Source organism: Nicotiana tabacum, chromosome 11 (assembly GCF_000715075.1).
Source record: "Nicotiana tabacum cultivar K326 chromosome 11, ASM71507v2, whole genome shotgun sequence".
NCBI classification, from domain to species: Eukaryota; Viridiplantae; Streptophyta; class Magnoliopsida; order Solanales; family Solanaceae; genus Nicotiana; species Nicotiana tabacum.
In genome coordinates, this window is record NC_134090.1 from 76,114,532 (window position 1) to 76,134,606 (window position 20,075).

A 20,075-nucleotide genomic window follows, 5' to 3' on the forward strand; every position below is an offset into this window, starting at 1 on the left:
TTTCTCCTTGAGTTCATCCTTTTCTCTGCAATGACATCTCCGAATCCTAACCCTAAAAGAATACCAATTCTTGATAGCTTCCCCAATGCCCCTGTAAGACATAGAAGAGGAAGAGGAGGCAGGCTTCGTAGCCTAGGATCCGTTCGTGGTGGTGCCTCTGGTTCTGTCATGCCTTCTTCTAGCTCCGGTACTATTTCCAGAGATTCTATCACTAAGAAATCTTCCTCTAAAGGTAAAGAACTTCCTGAGCCTCTTCAAGAGCCTTTAGTTGAGGAAATAGTACCCAACGACCTAACTTTTGAGAATGATAGGAAATCTCTTCGTGAGCAAGTTGTCAATTTAGAGAAAGATGACACTTTTCCTTCTTTAATCACTGAACCTTTGGTTTCTATTGTTCGAAAAGATTGCAACTGGAGAAGTGGTTTTCGTATAGTAATCCCTAATCCAAATCAAAGAATATCTTCTTTTAGGATTGGATTTTCTTTTGTTTATACTTACCCCTTCACTTTGGGATTTATTCCTGCTATTGACCCAGTCATACTTGATTTCTGTCGTTTTTTCAAAATTTGTTTGGGACAAATTGGTCCCCTTGTATGGAGAACAATGGCTTGTTTGAGGTATTTATCTGTTAAAGTCGGTGTTGATTTTTCCTTTCCCCACCTTATTCATCTTTACCCCCCCCAAGTTATTTCGCAATGGAGTTTTTACTCTAACTGCAAGAAGTAAAAGGGTCTTAGTAAGCCCTGAAGATGACAAGGACCGCGGGTGGTACACTCGTTATGTTGCGGTACGCACAGTTGATTTGGTGGGTGAAACAAATATCTCCTTCCCTGAGAAGTGGAACTTTGCACGTAAGTTTTTTTTTACTTACCGTTCTTACCTCTTAAGAATTTCAACTTCTTTTCTAATTTCATCCTTTTTTGCTTTTCTATAGCAACCATGGGAGATGTGGAACCTGTTCCTAATTTCCGTGGTTAGGTAGATTTAATCATGAAAGTTGTGCCTATGGAGGCGAGAACGTGGAAATCCATTTCCAATTTACACGGTTGGAAAGTGAAAACTCACGGTATGCATCTCTTTATCATTTTTCGTATGACAAGTCCTTTATTTTTCCTAACTTCTTTTTTTTAAAATCCTTCTGGATTTGCTATTCGAGGAATGACAACCGAAGTGGCTACTGCCCTTCGAGCCTCTTCTGGTACTTCTCTTTCTGTGGAGAGAACTCAAGCTAGGCTGTCAAAGAGGAAAGTTGTAGAAGAAGATTCTGAGGACAATGAAGACGAAGACACCTCTTTGATAGCTAGACCAAGAGCCAGGAGACGCATAGTTTCCGAGAATGAAGTTGAAGTTACCCCTGTCTGTGCCTCTCTTACTGAACCAGTTCACATTCCCTCTGAAGATGAAACCACTCCGAGGGACACCAACGAATCTATTCATCGTCTCTTCGTTGGTGGTTTTGAAAGTGGAGAACTGGGTCCAGTTTTAGATGAAGTTCCTCTTTCTTCCTCTGTTCCCATTCCTTCTTTTCTTGCTTCTTTACCTACTTCTGCTCCCTTACCTACTTCGAGTCCTATGACTCCTGTTATTTTCACTTCTTCTACCACTCTTCCTTCTATAGTTCCTCCTTCCTCTATTCAATATGCAGAGGAGGGTTCTAGTAGCAGAAGCTTGGCTATGAGGAGCGTTACGCTTGAAGTTCCTGCTAACAACAGCCTTTTAAGGAAGTCTGGTGGAGCAGATGACTGGCTTAGGCCTTTGATTGGAGATATTGAGAATAAGAAGATGGACAGCCATAACTGCTTAACTTTGATGAATGACATTGTTCATTCTACTTTGAAGGTATTCTTCCTTCACTTACTAACAAGTTTTTTTTAAAAAAAAATTCTTATTTCTATGAATTGTCACTGCAAGCTAACTTCATTGGTACAGAATTGATGGGAAGAATTTCCTTCTGGAAAAGAAAGCCCGTGAGTCTGAAAAGTCTATCCACGAGGCTGATGAAATAGCCAGGGGAGCACAGCTAGAAGCAGCCAATTGGAAAGAGCAGTTTGAGAATGCTCAGGGAACTATAGAAGAATTGCTAGAGAGTAGAAATCTCCTGGAGCAACAAAAGCGAGGTTTGACTTCTGAGCTAGCAGTTGCCAAGGCTTCTTCAAGCCAATTTGAGAAAGATAAGGAGCGCCTTGAGTGTTCATTTTCAGAACAACTATCAAATTGTAGTGAAGAGATCAGAGAACTTAAGGTACTCTTGGCCAAGAAAGAAGAGTATGCAGGGGAGTTAGTGCAAAGCTTGACTCAAGCTCAAGCTGATTTAAAAATCTCTTCTGATAAGGTACGTACCTTAGAGAGTTCTCATGCCTCCCTTGAAGCATCCCTTGAATCCTCTTTAACTGAAAATCAAGTGTTAAAGAATGATCTTGCTATGTGGGAAAGGGAGTATGAACTTCTTGAGGAGAATTTTAACATAGAGGTGAGTTGGGCTTTTCTAAACTCTCGTCGTGATGCTTTAATGGAGTCCAGTCAAGAAAACTTTGATTTAAACTCAGAGTTGGCCAAAGTTTTAGAGACCATTGAGAGAACCCAACAACCACTTGACTTTCCTTCTCCGTCAATTGAAGCTCCCGTGGCTGAAGAACCTTTAAATGAAGAAGCCGTTGCTATGGCAGTTGAAGTTGAAAATGTTGCAATTCCAGCTTCAGAGGGTGAAACTTCTATGACTCAGTCTGTGGAAGTTGAAGCTTCCGTGACTCTTGCTTCCCTCGTTGATTCTAACATTTCAAGCTCAATTGAAACCGTTCCTGTTGCTGCTTCTTCAGAAGTTGCCACCGTGCCTGTGGCTGAAAGTGAAATTAATATTGCAACTTCTGATGTGCTAACCCCTTCAATTGGATGATGGTTTTATCCCTTAGCTTTTAAGGGATTTTTGGTGAAAGTCCCCAGTTATCATAATGGGGCACTTGTATAAACTTTTATTGACTAAGTTTCTACTTAGTCTTTTTAATTATATTAAGAAGTTTTGTTAGTACTTCAATGTGTTCTATTCTTGCCTTTTCCTTACTTATTTAGGACTTATAGAATAGTTTAGCATTTTTATCCTTTGAAAATGCTTTATGATTCTTCTCATGACTTATTAACATGAGGTTTATAAAAGAGGGCCCTTTTATTTTATCGACACTTAATGAAGAAGACGTCTCAACTTCACAATGGTGTTATAATACGATGAAAGAAATAGGAATACACATGTTTTGTATGAAACAACTGTGACAAATTTTATTCATGAACTTTAACAAGTTTTTTTGACTATTACATGTATTAAAATCCATCTATGACTTTCTCATAACTGTTTTTCTTGTAACAGATTTTTACAGCGGTGAAATAAACAAAGTTTTTCTTCATAACCTGTTTTAGTACATAGCCTTTATGAGTTTGAGAGATGACTCTGTTGTTCTCATGGGAAAAACATTATGATGAATGTCTTGTGTTTGTTGAACACGATGATGAATGCTGAAGACTTCGTAACTTTTTCTCAACACTTGTCTCTTTGTGGCCGACTTTTGTTCGATATTCGTATCTGTTTATCTACACATATCTGTGTATAATATATAGTCCCCCAAGTGTTTGAGCGGTGAAGTATGAAGCTTCGAGCACTTGTTTATTTCTTTCTATTTGGTCTTTTTCCTGAAACAGAAAAAGATACGGGACTCGGAGGTGTGATTATAGATGAAGACTGCCTAACTAGTGTGTATTTCCATCAGATTAATTGTAACCCTGGGCTGGGAATTTTAGAACACTCCATTTTGCCTTGCAGGTCGTGACTCATCATTTGGCACGAGTTAGGGTTTTTGCCTAGCATCTAAAATCGTTAGTAAAACTTTAATAATTCAAAAGAAAAATTTTTAACATGGCGATACCTGACCGTGGGTACTTTTTCAGAAGTAATACCTCTTTAAATGGACGGCATTCCAATGTGAGGCTAAAACTTTGCCGTCCATTGTCTCCAACTCGTATGCTCCTTTTCCCGCAATGTCACGAACTTTGTATGGTCCTTCCCACGTTGGACTTAGCTTTCCTAAATTAGCAGCCTTTGCAGATTGGAATACCTTTTTAAGCACGAAGTCCCCAATTTTGAAAAAACTGAGGCGTGCTTTCCTATTGTAATATCGTTCAATTACTTGCTTTTGTGCTGCCATTCTTATCAATGCAGCTTCTCTTCTTCCTTCAAGCAAATCAAGGTTGACCCGCATCTCTTCATCATTAGATTCCTCCGTTGCCCGAACGTACCGTGTGCTTGGTTCACCTATTTCAACTGGAATTAAGGCTTCCGCACCATAAAACATTGAAAATGGTGTTGCTCCAGTGCTTGTTTTTGTCGTTGTACGATAAGCCCATAATACTCCAGGTAATACCTCAGGCCAATTACCTTTTGAATCCTGTAACCTCTTCTTCAAGTTGTTGATAATGACTTTGTTAGTGGATTCCGCTTGTCCATTACCCACTGGATGATATGGCGTAGACGTTATCCTTTTAATCTGCCAACTTTGAAAAAATTCTGTGATTTGAGCTCCTATGAATTGTGGTCCATTGTCACACACGATCTCCTTTGGTGCTCCAAAGCGGCATATTATATTTCGCCATATGAAGTCTTTAACTTCCTTCTCTCGTACCTGTTTAAATGCTCCTGCTTCTACCCATTTAGTGAAATAATCTGTGAGTACACGTAAAAACTTTACCTGACCTTTTGCTTATGGAAGTGGACCTACGATATTCATTCCCCATTTCATAAAGGGCCACGGGGCTATAACAGGGTGTAGTAACTCAACTGGTCTGTGCATATTGTTGTCGTATCTTTGACATTTATCACATTTGGACACGAAATTGTTTGCCTCTTCTTCCATCTTAGGCCAATAATATCCTGCTCGAATCAATGTTCTTACCAGCGACCTTCCCCCTGCGTGATTTCCACAATGTCCTTCGTGCACTTCCCTCATCACATATTCTGTTTGAGAGGGTCCGAGACACCGTGCTAGTGGTCCACCGAACATCTTTCGATAAAGATTTCTTTGATAAAAACAATATCGAGCGACTTTTTTGCGAAGCGCATGAGCCTTCCCTTTGTCAATAGGCACGGTTCCGTGCTGTAAAAAAGCAATAATTTCGTTTCTCCAATCCCATGTTAGATGATTAAAATTTACCTCATTCTTATGTTCGAGAACGGAATGAAATAAATGTATGACTGAAGCATTTGCGTTGTTTGCTACGTCAGCTGCAGATGCGAGATTAGCTAAAGCATCTGCCTCCACATTCTCATCTCTTGGGATTTGCATTACCTTCCAAGTTTGGAATTGCTTAATTAGTTCCTGTACCTTTTCAATATATTCTTGCATTCGAGTTTCCCTGGCTGTATAAGTCCCCAGCATTTGATTGACCACGAGTTGAGAATCACTCTTGATTATAATTTGTGTTATGCCGAGTTCTCTTGCCAATTCCAAACCTGCAATTACAGCTTCGTACTCTGCTTCATTGTTAGTTATAGAATGACATTTTATAGCTTGCCTAATAATTTCACCCGTAGGTGGTATGAGAACTATACCCAGACCTACTCCTTTTATATTAGATGATCCATCAGTGAATAAAACCCAAGTCCCTGGGTTTGCACCATTAAAAACTTGTAATTCTTTTTATGCTTCTAAATGCATCCCCTGACTAAAATCAGCCACGAAATTAGCTAGTACTTGAGATTTTATAGCGGTCCTGGGTTGATAAATGATTTCGTATTCACTTAGTTCTATAGCCCATTTTGCTAATCTTCCTGACAGTTCGTGTTTATGAAAAATATTTCGAAGCGGAAAAGTAGTAACTACAATAATGGGATGACATTGAAAATAAGGTCTTAATTTTCTAGATGTCATGATCAAAGCTAATGCTAACTTTTCTAGCTGTGGGTATCGTGTCTCAGCATCTAATAAGGACTTACTTACATAATAAATAGGAGATTGTTTACCTTGGTCCTCACGGACTAAAACAACACTTACCGCAACTTCAGATACAACCAGATAGATGAGAAGCTTTTCTCCCACCTTTGGTTTTGCCAATAACGTTGGTTTTGACAAATAAGCTTTCAAATTTCTAAGGGCTTGTTGACAATCTTAATTCCATTCAAAATGATCTTGCTTTTTGAGTGCAGAGAAAAACTTAAAACACTTTTCTTAGGATTTGGAAATAAATCTCCCCAAAGCTGCAATTCTTCCCGTTAATCTTTGAACTTCCTTTTTATTAGTAAGGATATCAGGGATTTATTCTATTGCTTTGATCTGAGAAGGATTTACCTCAATACCACGGTTAGAAACAAGAAAACCCAAAAACTTACCTGACGCAACTCTAAATGCACATTTTTCTGGGTTGAGTTTCATATTAAATTTTAGCAAAATTTCAAATGTAATAGATAGATGAGAAATATGATCATGAGACTGCTGGGTTTTGACGAACATATCGTCTATATATACCTCCATTGTCTTTCCTAAATGTTCTTGGAACATTTTGGTGACCAACCTTTGATAGGTTGCCCCAACATTTTTGAGACCAAAGGGCATTACTTTATAACAGTAAGTCCCCCTGTCTGTGATGAAAGAAGTTTTTTCTTCATCACTAGGGTCCATTTTAATTTGGTTGTACCCTGAATATGCATCTAAAAAACTTAAAAGTTCATGTCCTGCAGTTGCATCAATTAATTGATCTATATGTGGTAAAGGAAAAGAATCTTTTGGACAAGCTTTATTAAGATCTATATAATCTACACAGACTCGCCACTTACCATTTTTCTTAGGTACAACAACTGTGTTGGCTAACCAATTAGGGTACTTTACCTCGCGGATTGACCCAATTTTTAATAGCTTTTGGACCTCATCTTGAATCACCTGGTTTTTGAAAGCCCCTTGCTTTCTTTTCTTTTGCTTTATTGGTGTAAAAGATGGGTCTTCGCTTAATTTGTGAGTCATCACATCCGGTGGTATCCCTATCATGTCAGCATGGGACCAAGCAAAACAGTCCACGTTAGATTTTAGAAATTCAATATGTTTGAGTTTAAATTAGCTCCAACATAAACTTTCCGTTCAGGCCATTGCTCAAATAATATCACAGCCTCGAGTTCTTCGATGGTTGTTTTGATATTTTCATTCTCCTCAGGTTCTTGAATCGTATCAGGTCTCGAGTCTAAATCTGTTTTCTCTCGCTCAGTTGAGGTTTGATTGCTAACACCTTCAACTGTTTCCTGTAATTGCTATTTTTCTTTGTTTACGGTGCTCGTATCTGTTACAGTGTTGATACTCCTCGCTGTTTGCTGATCCCCTCGAATTTGACAAATCCCCCACGGTGATGGAAATTTAATAACTTGATGTAGAGTTGACGGAACAACATCCATATCATGGATCCAAGGCCTCCCCATGATCATATTGTAGTCCATTTCCATATCAACTACCTGAAATTTAGTTTCTTTAACAACGCCTGCAGCAAAAGTTGTTAGAATTACCTCTCTTTTTGTTACCACACTTGATTTGTCGAAGCCTAACAAGGTATGCGCCTTGGGTATCATTTTGTCTTTAGCTTGCATTTCACGTAATACCCTTAGTAGTATAATATTTACGGAACTCCCTGGATCAATCAAAACTCGTTTTACATTAGTATCATGTACAAGTAAAGATATTACCAGTGCATCATTATGTGGGGTGATCACTCCTTCGGTATCTGCATCATCGAATGAAATACTTTCATTTTCTAAAACCTGTCGTACCCGTTTCCTGTGTGTAATTGTTACTTTAGAAACCTTGTTGGAAGTTGTGTAGGTTATGCCGTGAATATCTTCTCCCCCACTTATCACAGTCACTGTTCTCTTGGGTGAAGGAGGCTTTGGTGGCTCTTGCCTATTTTTCATATAGGCTTGTTTACCGTTTTCACTAAATAACTCAATGAGGTACCCTTGCTTCAATAGATGATCCACTTCACTCTGCAAGAATCTACATTCTGAAGTTTTGTGCCCGTGATCATTGTGGAATTCGCACCAATGATTTGGATTGCGTCTATTTGGATTTGACCGCATCTCTTTTGGCCACCGTACCTTATCTCCCATGCTTCTCAAAACAGCCACGAGCTCGGAGGTAGTGACATTAAAGTTATATCCGCCAAACCGTGCCTTTAATCTTCTGTCATCATCTCGCGACTCTTGTCTGTTCCGATCATTTCTGAATTTCGATGAAGAATCAGAGTCCCTATTCCTCGATTTTGTATCATATTGCTGGCTATCTTGTTTTGACCGTGGGTCTTTTCCTACAGGTCCCATATATGGATCGTACCTGTTTTTACCTGATCTTTTTTCGGTTTCTGATCTTCTGGAACCACCCCTTTCTTCATGATGAAACTTAGGTACGGTATCTTCTTCAATTCGCAGCTTCGTACTATACCTGTTGTAAACATCATTCCACGTGGTTGCAGGGAATTCTCGAAGGCTTTCTTTGAGTCTTCTCGTGGCTTCAGAACTTTTGTCATTTAAATTACTTGCAAAAGCTATTGCAGCCCAGTTGTCAGGCACACGGGATAGAGTCATTCTTTCACGCTGGAATCTATCAACAAAGTCTCTGAGCAACTCTGAACCTCCTTGTTTGATTTTGAAAATATCTTCCATTCTTTTTTCAACCTTTTGTGCTCCCGAATGTGCTTTAATAAAAGAATCTGCAAGCTCAGCAAAAGAATTTATAGAATTTTCAGATAAAAAAGAATACCAGGTTAATGCACCCCTGGTGAGTGTTTCTCCAAATTTCTTGACCAGTACTGATTCAATTTCTTGTTTGGTCAAGTCGTTGCCTTTTACGCCTGTTGTAAATGCAGTCACGTAGTCACGTGGGTCTGTAGTACCATCATATTTCGGGATGTCAGGCATTTTGAACTTTTTCAGAATTGGAAGGGGAGAAGCACTTAGCTTCCAAGGTTATTGTGAGTATTTGTCCATGTCAACTCCATTTATTACAGGCGGAACTCCAGGGATTTGCTCAATACGTTCATTTTGTTCCTTAATCTGTTTCTGCAAGGTTAGTACTAAATTTTGCAAATAGGAATTATTTGAATTACCTGGTTCCCCTTCCTGTGGTTCACTGGTGATTCCTCCATTTCCAGAATTAACAAGATCAGAACGGGGATTCTCCAATGTATTATTATTAGGAGTTGGTGTGGGTGGTGCAGCAGGCAATCGACTAACTAGAGCCTGAAGAGCTTTGCCGACTTGTGCATCAATTAGCTTTTGTAAAGCTTCATTTGTACCCCCTTCAAAGTGTTCAGATTGTTCTTGTTGATCAGCACGAGATTCAGGATTGCCTTCACGAGATTGACGTGGTGAATTTTGAGGGGAGGGAACCATTTCAATGTTATGTAAATCTCCTTGATTTTGATGGATTTGATTTTCAGGGTTTCCCAAAGTGTTTTCATTGTTATTGTTGGTGTTGTTGTTTGACATGGTGATAATAATGGACAAGATGTAGCTTAAAAGAAAAGATTATCAGATTCCCGGTAACGGAACCAATTTGTTTAACCAAAAAACTGAGTCTTTGGTCAAAGCTAGAAAGAAATTCGGGTTACTGATAATCAGGAAACGAAAATAAAATATTTTGAGAATGAAGGTAAAGCAGTAAATAGTTTTGTATTTCAGTAAGATCTCAATAGTATTTCGTGTCCTTACAGATGTTGAGTCTCTCCCCTTTTATAGTTGATTCTAGGAGAAGATATAATGTTTTTGTCTTAATGAGGCAATTATGAGCAATAAATGATATTTAAAAGAAACGTTACACAATCATTTCTATTTAATTCAGATTCTCTAAAGTATTTGACATTTAACGCTGTATTTAAACTCTTTTACGTCATCAGATTCGTATCTTCAACTTCTTCTGATCTTTGATCTTTAAACGACTCGAATAGGTACGAGACTTGTACCTACTTTAGTAACGGTCCACACCTATGTTGCTTTCTTTTCCCCCTATCTGTTGTCGCCCGTGCCTCTTGGCTATTTATTGCGTTTTGACCTTTTGACCAGTCCACGTGTCATGACACGTCATTTTCAATATTCAGACTCAGTTTTTTCCCAATACAGTAACAAGATCAAATCACAGAGAGCAAGCATATATCTTTTGGGCAGAATCTTTTCATTTAAAGAAGTACCAAATTAATCTTTTGGTCCTAAGGGCATGTTGTTCTAAGTGAAATACAAAAACTCAAATATGTACTAAACTTTAGCCAGCCAAACATATGCACATACATAAATTTATTACCTATTTGGTTATGCCTATCATGATTTCTAGTTGACAGAATACTTTGAACGAATCCGAACGGGTAAAACTGATAATAGTTCTACAGTCAAGTTCAACAATAAAGTTGAACTCAAGCAACAAATAATTCCTAAACTGATTGAGAAGAAATAGCTTACTGATATTCTTTGTTAAAACCTCAGGAAATCAAAGAAACAATACACCTTAGTTGGGTTCTTCAGCGCAGCAGGGTAAAAATCACCTTTTGAGTGAGAATGGTCAATTGGATTCATCGAGTATGTGTTCTGGCTTAGGGCTTTTTTGAAGAGAGAATTTCCATTTGGGTTTTGAGATTACGATTGATATCTTGAGCAGATCTCTAACCTTTTGAGTTAGGGCTACTTTTGAGTTCTCTCCCCTTTTTGAGCGTGAGAGATTTTTGAGAATTGAGAGCAGATTCTTGTAACTTTAAAAAGTAGAATAAATAACTTTATATATTTCTGAAGTGTTTGTATTTTAATTTATCCTTAAAACTTTAAAATGAAAAGAACAGTGGCGGTCAAATTGCCGCAAAAGTTAACGAGCTAATTTTTTAGAGCCAAATTTTCTCTTTTGCCGGGAAAGTAAAATTTTGTCCTGTAGCTGAAAATATTTGTTGCGATTAGGTAAAGTTGCCACTATAGTGTCTTTTTAATGGCGACCTATTTACCGTCGCCACAAATAACTTTACCTTTCTATTGCGATTTGTTAGAGTCGCCACTAAATCCCTAACCTTTGTGGCAATTAGTAGAATCGCCACTGATACCTGCCACTAAAACCCCTTTTTCTTGTAGTGACACCCTGATTACAACATTTTGAAAGTGTTTAAGTGCAAGTGTTTCCCTTACTTAAATGGAAAACACAAGTTCTCACTAAGTCATATCCATGTGTGTTCATTGGTTACTTCAGCTTGCATAACGGCTGTAGGTGCTATCATCCAACCACAAGGAAGATCTTTGTGTCAAGATATGTTGTCTTTGATGAAATAACTCTTTCCTATGTGCTGGAAAACAAGAATGACAGTGCACCAAATGACTTGTTACACCTTGTGTATTCGGCGTTATCATATTGTAAAGGGGCTAATTCGATAGGAAGATAATTTCTATGAGATATTTAAATGATGTGATAGTTATACGTTAAGATTGGAAGTCATTTGAGTTGTGATTAAAAAAAATTCGACAAAGATCGCGCGCAAGTTACGGGTTTAAAATTTTACTGGAATTTGGATAAAATGTTGATGAGCTTTTATCTCAATATACTGGGAGTTATGGTGTGTTCTACCTATCGAATCGAAGGTCTATGAGTCCAGTTTCCAACGCAACAAACTGTTCATTAATACGACTTCGGAGTAGATATATGTTAACATTTTCGTACAGGGGTGCACACTGTTACGGGAACAGTGTGCCTAGTCAGGTTTGTTAAAATTTCTTTATATAAGTCAATTTTTAAAACAGAACCCCTGCGTTTTATCCTCTCCAAAACAGAACCAAAAACCTAGGGATTTCCTCTCAAACTCCTCCCATCCATCTAGCCAAGCATAACAACAATTTAGTCATCCTCAAGATAGAGAACACCGTGGTAGCTTCGGAATCGTGAATTCTTCGGTGTTTCACTTTTCATAGCAAGACTCCGCCTTGAAGTAATTTCGAATTTTGAGTAATTCTGGTCATATAAGGTATGATTTAACTTCCTCTTTGATCTTTGTAAACTTCTACCATAAGAATTCTTAAGAAATAGTTGAAACCTCTATAGAAATGTTCTTGATTTTGTTAAGAAACCTCTCTTAATATGGCTTGATTGTTGGGGCTGTTCTATATGGTTTTATTGTGTTGTTTGGATCTGTGAAGACATGGGTGGAATCTTGTCGATGAGGAGATGTAGTAAAGTAAAATTTGGTGGTGTGCTTGGGGGAAATTAATCTACAAAAGAGTCTACAAATTCATGGCCACAAGTTGTTCGCGTAAATGTCTAAATGAAGAATTATATAAGCTATGAGCTTGAATTTGATTTTGAATGGTTCGTATTATGTGGGAAATCATTACTAAGGCTTTCGAGGTCTCGGAAACAGTATATAACTCCATCGACAAGGTATGTAGGGCTTTCGCTATACTTTTCGGCATGACTAGAATTCGAATAAATGTTTATCGAATTGTTTCGTCGGATTCAAGTTATTTCACATTCAACTTATAAAGATGCTTAGACCTGATCCTTTCTCATAGAGTGCTTACTTCAGAGAATATCTATGAATTCTCGGTTTTCCTTATTCCTTGTTTAAAAAGAACTAGAGCCTTTTTACTCGTTCTTGTTTCGACATTCATATAAATCATGAATAAGGAACACTTACTTCAAAGGTATTCATAATACATAACTCTCATGTTGTTAGTACTTGTTGGCTCGTAGTTGAAAATTAAATATTTTAGTAACAACCATGATAGTCGAGGAATAATGATGGTAGGCCACTTTGACTCTTCTTAGAATACGTCTTTTAAGGTTGGTTTCGCATTGCACCTATATAATTCATGATTTAGTATATGTATGTATTTACTTTCATTACTGAGCTGCACTATAGACGGCCGGGTATGACACATATTGTGTAACCACTGATCAGTTGGGATTACCGAGCTTCACGTGGCCGGGTACGATTCTACCGAGCCTTTATTATGGCCGGGTATGTTATGGATATTATAGCCCCATAGAGGGATTTATTATTATATAATGTGATATATTATAAGTAGCGATAGTGAACGACGATTTCACGAGCATACATTTATATCCAGGTTGAATTTTAGTTTCCTACCGAGGCTAGTTTCAGAATTCAAATTGTCTTTATTTCTCTTCTCTTGTTAATTACATTTTTCATGTTACACTTGTCGCCCTACATATTCAGTACATATTTCGTACTGACGCATTTTTATGCGTTGTGTTCATGTCCACAGGTTCGGATAGACAAAGCGACGTGCCTCCTCAGTAGGACCCCCAGGATCAGCGCTGGGTTTCGCACTCCACTTCTTCGGAGTTGCTGACTTTGAGTCCATAGGTACTATTACAGATGTATATGTGTGGTTTTGGGTATGTCGGGGGATTTGTCCCGCCCTGTTGAGATTGTCTTACACTCTTAGAGGCTTGCAGACTAGCGGTCATTGTATATATATATTTTTCGTATCACCCTATCGGCCTTCTAGATAGCTGTTATACTGTTGTTGCAGCCTTGTTATACTGTTGTTACAGCCTTGTTGGCCTAGTTTATATATATATATATATATGTCGTGTTGGGCTCTTCTGCCTGCAGGTTATTATATTTCAGATCATATCTCATGGTTGGTTCGCTCGGGCCTTCGGGCATCGGGTGCCAGCCACACCTCCCAAGGTTGGGGTGTGACAAACTTGGTATCAGAGCAGGTCAGTCCTAGGGAGTCTGCGAGCCGTGTCTAGTAGAGTCTTGTTTATGGTGTGTTGTGCATCACACTTATAAACATGAGGCTATTGGGCATTTAGGATTATTATTTTCTTCTTGATCTAGATCGTGCAATAGAGCCTAATCATAAGTGTTCATTCCTAATTCTCTTTTTGTTTACCTTCTCAGTGATGCCTAACACTAGGAGACGACAAGTGGCTATGAAATTTATTCAGAGGTTGGATGAGGAGGCGGGAGAGGGCACAAGTCAGGTGCCACCTGCTAATGTAGATCAACATGAGCCACAGAATGAGGCTGATTCTCAGGCTTCCGGGGCAGTACCCCCACCACCCCCGGAAGGGCGTAGAGGAGCTAACATACCTACAGTCCCTCTCCCAGTTATTCCTGATCAGGACCTAGACATGCGGAGTGCTGTACAATTGCTGACTTGAATAGTGGCCTCCCAGGCCCAACACCAGACCCTCGGTATTGCTGATAGGTCCGTGAGTGTGAGAGTTCGGGACTTTATCAACTTGCATCCTCCAGTATTTACAGGGGTTGATCCTAATGCTGACCCACAGGATTTTCTGGATCTTATGCAACGAACCTTACAAATTATACATGCCACGGATGTTGAGTCAGTGGAGTTTACTTCTTATAGACTATGTGATGTTGCTGTGACATGGTATGAGACTTGGAAGCAGACTCGGGGGCCTAATGTGCCACCAGTGACATGGAAGGAGTTCTCTAAGGCATTTTTACAGCAATATTTGCCAATCGAGCTTCGAAGAGCCCGACGAGATAGGTTCTTACACTTAGAATAGGGTAATATGAGCATTCGGGAATATAGCATGCAGTTCAACTCTTTGGCTAGGTACGCTCCTACGATTGTTGCTGATATGCGTGATCGGGTACACCAGTTTGTTAGTGGTTTGGGGGCACACTTGATAAATGAGTGCACTACAGCTTCTCTAAACCAAGGAATGGATATTGCCCATATTCAAGCATATGCACATGGTCTAGAGGATTGCAAGAGGCAACAACGAGCCAATCGAGAGCATGATAGAGGGTAGCAGAAGAGGGCGCAGTTCGCATGTAACACAGGAGAGTTTCGAGGTGGATTTAGGCCACAGTTTCCCCGACGTTAGTCTTATCCGGCAGCCAGTGCACCACCACAGTTTCAGGGACAGCGACAGGATCGGACCACTTATTCTGGTCCAGGTCAGAGTTCACGGACCTCAGGTCCACAGTTTAGAGGCGAGTTCAGTCAGATGAGACCTCAGTTTCCTAGATGTGATCGATGTGGCCGAAATCATTTTTGACCATGTCGCCAGGGTTCTGATGCATGTTATACATGTGGATAGCCAGGTCATATTATGAGACATTGTCCGATGACAGGTGGAGGGGGTATGGCTCAGCCGACGGCATCTGCATAGGCTTCTTCTTCTTCTTCTTCGGTAAGTCCTCCTAGGCAGAGTATGCAGACATCAGCTGGCAGGGGTAGGGGAAGATTTGGAGCTTCTGGTTCAGGAGGTCAGCAGAATCGCATGTATGCTTTATCGAGTCGTCAGGATTTAGAGTCATCTCCGGACGTTGTTACAGGTATACTATCCGTCTTTTCTATCGATATGTATGCCTTGATAGATCCTGGTTCTACATTGTCGTATATCTCCCCCTTCGTTGCTAGTAAATGGGATAGACTGCCTGAATTGTTGAATAAGTCCTTTGAGGTATCTACGCCAATGGGTGAGTCTATTGTAGTTAGACGGGTATATCAAAGTTGTGACGTGAAGATTCATGACCGCCATACGTTAGCTGATTTGCATGAGCTAGAAATAGTTGATTTTGATATCATTATGGGTATGGATTGGTTGGCTTCTTGTTATGCCAATGTAGATTGCTGGACAAAGATTATTCGTTTTAATTTTCCAGGTGAGCCTATTATTGAATGGAAAGGTGATGCTGCAGCGCCTAAGGGAAAGTTTATTTCTTACCTTAAAGCTCGAAGGATGATTTTGAAAGGGTACATCTATCATTTGGTACGAGTACATGATATGGAGGTGAAATCTCCAACTCTTCAATCGGTTCCCGTCGTGAATGAATTTCCTGATGAACTTCCTGGTCTTCCTCCAGAAAGAGAAATCGACTTTGCTATTGATATGCTTCCAGATACTCAACCAATATCTATTCCTCCATACAAAATGGTTCCTGCTGAGTTAAAAGAATTGAAAGCCCACTTGAAGGATCTTCTGAATAAGGGCTTTATCAGGCTCAGCACATCTCCCTGGGGTGAACCAGTGTTGTTTGTTCGTAAGAAGGATGGTTCGTTAAGAATATGTATTGACTATCGTCAGCTCAACAAAGTGACTATCAAGAACAAGTACCCTTTACCCAGAATTGATGATTTGTTTGATTGGTTGCAGGGTGCCAAATATTTCTCAAAGATTGATCTTCGATCCGGCTATCACCAATTGCGAGTTAAGGAGAGAGATATTCCGAAAACGGCTTTCCGGACTAGATATGGCCATTATGAATTTCTTGTGATGTCTTTCGGTCTTACTAATGCGCCAGCAACTTTTATGGATTTAGTGAATCGGGTTTTCAAGCCATTTCTAGATATATTTGTAATTGTTTTCATTGATGATATTCTGGTATATTCTCGATCAGAAGCAGAACATGAGGATCATTTGCGTGTGGTGTTGCAGACTTTGAAAAATCAGAAATTATATGCTAAATTCTCCAAATGTGAATTTTGGTTGAATTCAGTGGCTTTCCTTGGGCATATCGTTTCCGATGAAGGTATTAAGGTAGATGGTCAGAAAATTGAAGCAGTACAAAACTGGCCTAGACCCACAACTCCTACGGAAGTTCGTAGTTTCTTGGGCTTAGGTGGTTATTATCGGAGATTTGTTGAGAACTTCTCTTCTATTGCTGCTCCCATGACAAAATTGACACACAAAGCCGTTAAGTTCCAATGGTCTGATGCATGTGAAAGGAGCTTTCATGAGTTGAAGAAACGCTTAACATCAGCACTTGTTCTAGCACTTTCTGAAGGATCTGAAGGTTATGTGGTATATTGTGATGCAACCAGGGTTGGATTGGGATGTGTTTTAATGCAGCATGGAAAAGTTATTGCATATGCTTCGAGGCAGTTGCGGAAGCACGAACACAATTATCCGACTCATGATATTGAGTTAGCAGCCGTTATATTTGCCTTGAAAATATGGCGTCATTATCTTTATGGTGTTAATGTGGATATCTATACAGATCACAAAAGTTTACAATATATATTTAAGCAGAAAGACTTGAACTTGAGACAAAGGAGATGGCTTGAATTGCTGAAGGACTATGATGTGGATATTTTGTACCATCCGAGCAAAGCGAATGTGGTAGCTGATGTATTGAGTCGCAAATCCATGGGCAACTTGAAGCATGTAGAAGTTGGGAAATTAGAAATGACTAAGGAGATATATCGATTGGCTAACCTAAGTGTGCGGCTACATGATACAGGTGACCAGGGTGTAGTAGTCCAAAATATTGCGGGGTCATCACTGGTAGCTGAGGTGGAAATGCATCAATTTGAGGATCCAGAGCTAGTCAAGATTAAAGAGAGCATCCCTTTCTAGAAGAAGCAGTTGTTCGAGCAATCTGATAATGGAATTCTAAAATATAAAGGCCGATGGTGTGTACCTAATGTTGGGGAGCTTCGTAAGCAAATTATGACAGAGATGCACCAGTCTCGATACTCAGTTCATCCTGGTTCAACCAAAATGTATCATGATCTTCGTCAGCTATACTGGTGGAACGACATGAAGAAAGATATAGCCACATTTGTGGCTCAGTGTCCCAACTGCCAGCAGGTTAAAGCTGAACACCAGAAACCTGGAGGGCTACTTCAAAATATTAAGATTCCAGCTTGGAAATGGGAATCGATTAATATGGATTTCATTACAGGATTGCCCAATTCTCGCCGTAAGTTCATTTCTATTTGGGTCATTCTGGATAGGCTGACGAAATCAGCTCACTTTCTCCCAGGTAGGACCACCTATTCAGCTGAAGACTATGCGAGCCTGTATATCAAGGAAATAGTTCGGCTACATGGAGTTCCGTTTTCTATTATATCTGACAGAGGTGCCCAATTTACAGCTAATTTCTGGAGGTCTTTTCAAGAAGGTTTGGGTACTCTTGTTAACCTTAGTACAACATTTCATCTGCAGACCGACGGACAAGCCGAACGCACTATTCAGACACTCAAAGATATGTTGCGAGCTTGTGTCTTAGACTTCAAGGGAAGTTGGGAAGATCATTTACCGCTTATTGAGTTTGCCTATAATAACAGTATCACGCCGGTATCCAGATGGCACCTTATGAGGCATTATATGGGAGGAAATGCAGATCTCCTATTGGCTGGTTTGATGTTGGCGAGACAAAGTTGCTAGGACCTGAATTGGTACAGCAAGCTGTAGAAAAGGTAAAGTTGATCCATAAAAGGTTGCGTAGCTCAAAGTCGACAGAAATCATATTCAGATAACCGACGTCGAGACTTGGAATTTGCTGTGAGAGACTGGGTATTCTTGAAAGTGTCGCCTATGAAGGGTGTAATGAGATTTGGTAAGAAAGGAAAACTCAGCCCTAGATATGTTGGGCCATATCAGATTGTTCAGAGAATTGGGCGAGTAGCCTACAAACTTGACCTGCCACCAGAATTAGAAGCAATCCATCCGGTATTTCACATTTCCATGCTTTGGAAATTCTTAGGTGATCCTTCTTGCATCAGCCCTATTGAGGATATTGAAATTTCCGAGAACTTGTCATATGAAGAAATACCTGTTGCCATTCTTGTCCGTCAAATTCGTAAGCTACGGACTAAAGAGGTAGCCTCAGTAAAAGTACTTTGGAGGAGCAATAATGTAGAGGAAATGACATGGGAGGCCGAGGAGGACATGAAGTCCAGATACCCTCATTTATTTGAGTCTTCACGTGATATGCTTGAGACAAATATGGCAGGTGTTGCACATATATCAACCAGTGACAGTTGAGGTAATTAAGTTATGGCTAACCTTCTTATTATCATTATTGTATAAGTAAATGGTCGTGTGAGCCAAGTTGATGTTATTATTATGATGTGTAGCCCTGTGTGGCCTTAGATATGTATGTTTGGGCTGATGACAGGTTTTGGATATTCCTATTTTTAGGGGAAACTCTGGCGAATTTTTTTTTTTAAAAAAAAATCAGAAGTTAGGTTAACTGCTAACATTCGAGGACGAATGTTCTTAAGGAGGGGAGAATGTTACACCTTGTGTATTCGGCGTTATCATGTTGTAAAGGGGCTAATTCGATAGGAAGATAATTTCTATGAGATATTTAAATGATGCGATAGTTATACGTTAAGATTGTAAGTCATTTGAGTTGTGATTAAAAAAAAATCGACAAAGATCGCGCGCAAGTTACGGGTTTAAATTTCACTGGAATTTGGATAAACTGTTGATCGGCTTTTCTCTCAATATACTGGAAGTTATGGTGTTTTCTACCTACTGAATCGAAGGTCTATGAGTCTAGTTTACAACGCAATAAACCGTTCGTTAATACGACTTTGGAGTAGAGAGATATTAACATTTTCGTACAGGGGTGCACACTGTTACGGGAACAGTGTGCCTAGTCGTGTTTGTTAAAATTTCTTTATTTAAGTCAATTTTTAAAACAGAACCCCTGCTTTTTATCCTCTCCAAAACAGAACCAAAAACCTAGGGATTTCCTCTCAAACTCCTCCCATCCATCTAGCCAAGCATAACAACAATTTAGTCATCCTCAAGATGGAGAACACCATGGTAGCTTCGGAATCGTGAATTCTTCGGTGTTTCACTTTTCATAGCAAGACTCCGCCTTGAAGTAATTTCGAATTTTGAGTAATTCTGGTCACATAAGGTATGATTTAACTTCCTCTTTGATCTTTGTAAACTTCTACCATAAGAATTCTTAAGAAATAGTTGAAACCTCTATAGAAATGTTCTTGATTTTGTTAAGAAACCTCTCTTAATATGGCTTGATTGTTGGGGTTGTTCTATATGGTTTTATTATGTTGTTTGGATCTGTGAAGACATGGGTGGAATCCTGTCGATGAGGATATGTATTAAAGTAAAATTTGGTGGTGTGTTGGGGGGAAATTAATCTACAAAAGAGTCTACAAATTCATGGCCACAAGTTGTTCGCGTAAATGTCTAAATGAAGAATTATATAAGCTATGAGCTTGAATTTGATTTTGAATGGTTCGTATTATGTAGGAAATCATTCCTAAGGCTTTCGAGGTCTCGGAAATAGTATATAACTCCATCGACAAGGTATGTAGGGCTTTCGCTATA

General features: G+C 39.3%; 1 protein-coding gene across 1 annotated transcript; it reads left to right on the top strand.

Annotated features, from left to right (window-relative positions):
• Positions 1–17,435: 17,435 nt before the first annotated feature.
• On the top strand, positions 17,436–18,755 carry LOC142165905 (uncharacterized). Its single transcript, XM_075224293.1, has 3 exons — positions 17,436–17,708; positions 18,056–18,187; positions 18,372–18,755. Exons 1-3 carry the CDS (start codon positions 17,436–17,438, stop codon positions 18,753–18,755), a joined length of 789 nt encoding a protein of 262 aa, XP_075080394.1.
• Positions 18,756–20,075: the final 1,320 nt, after the last annotated feature.

Excerpts from the sequence above, each read along its gene's own strand:
- LOC142165905 (XM_075224293.1), top strand. The coding sequence starts at position 17,436 with ATGACAGAGATGCACCAGTCTCGATACTCAGTTCATCCTGGTTCAACC. Across the intron at positions 17,709-18,055 it reads GTAAGTTCATTTCTATTTGG|TATCACGCCGGTATCCAGAT; the intron begins GTCATTCTGGAT and ends CTATAATAACAG. Across the intron at positions 18,188-18,371 it reads TACAGCAAGCTGTAGAAAAG|ATTGTTCAGAGAATTGGGCG; the intron begins GTAAAGTTGATC and ends GGGCCATATCAG.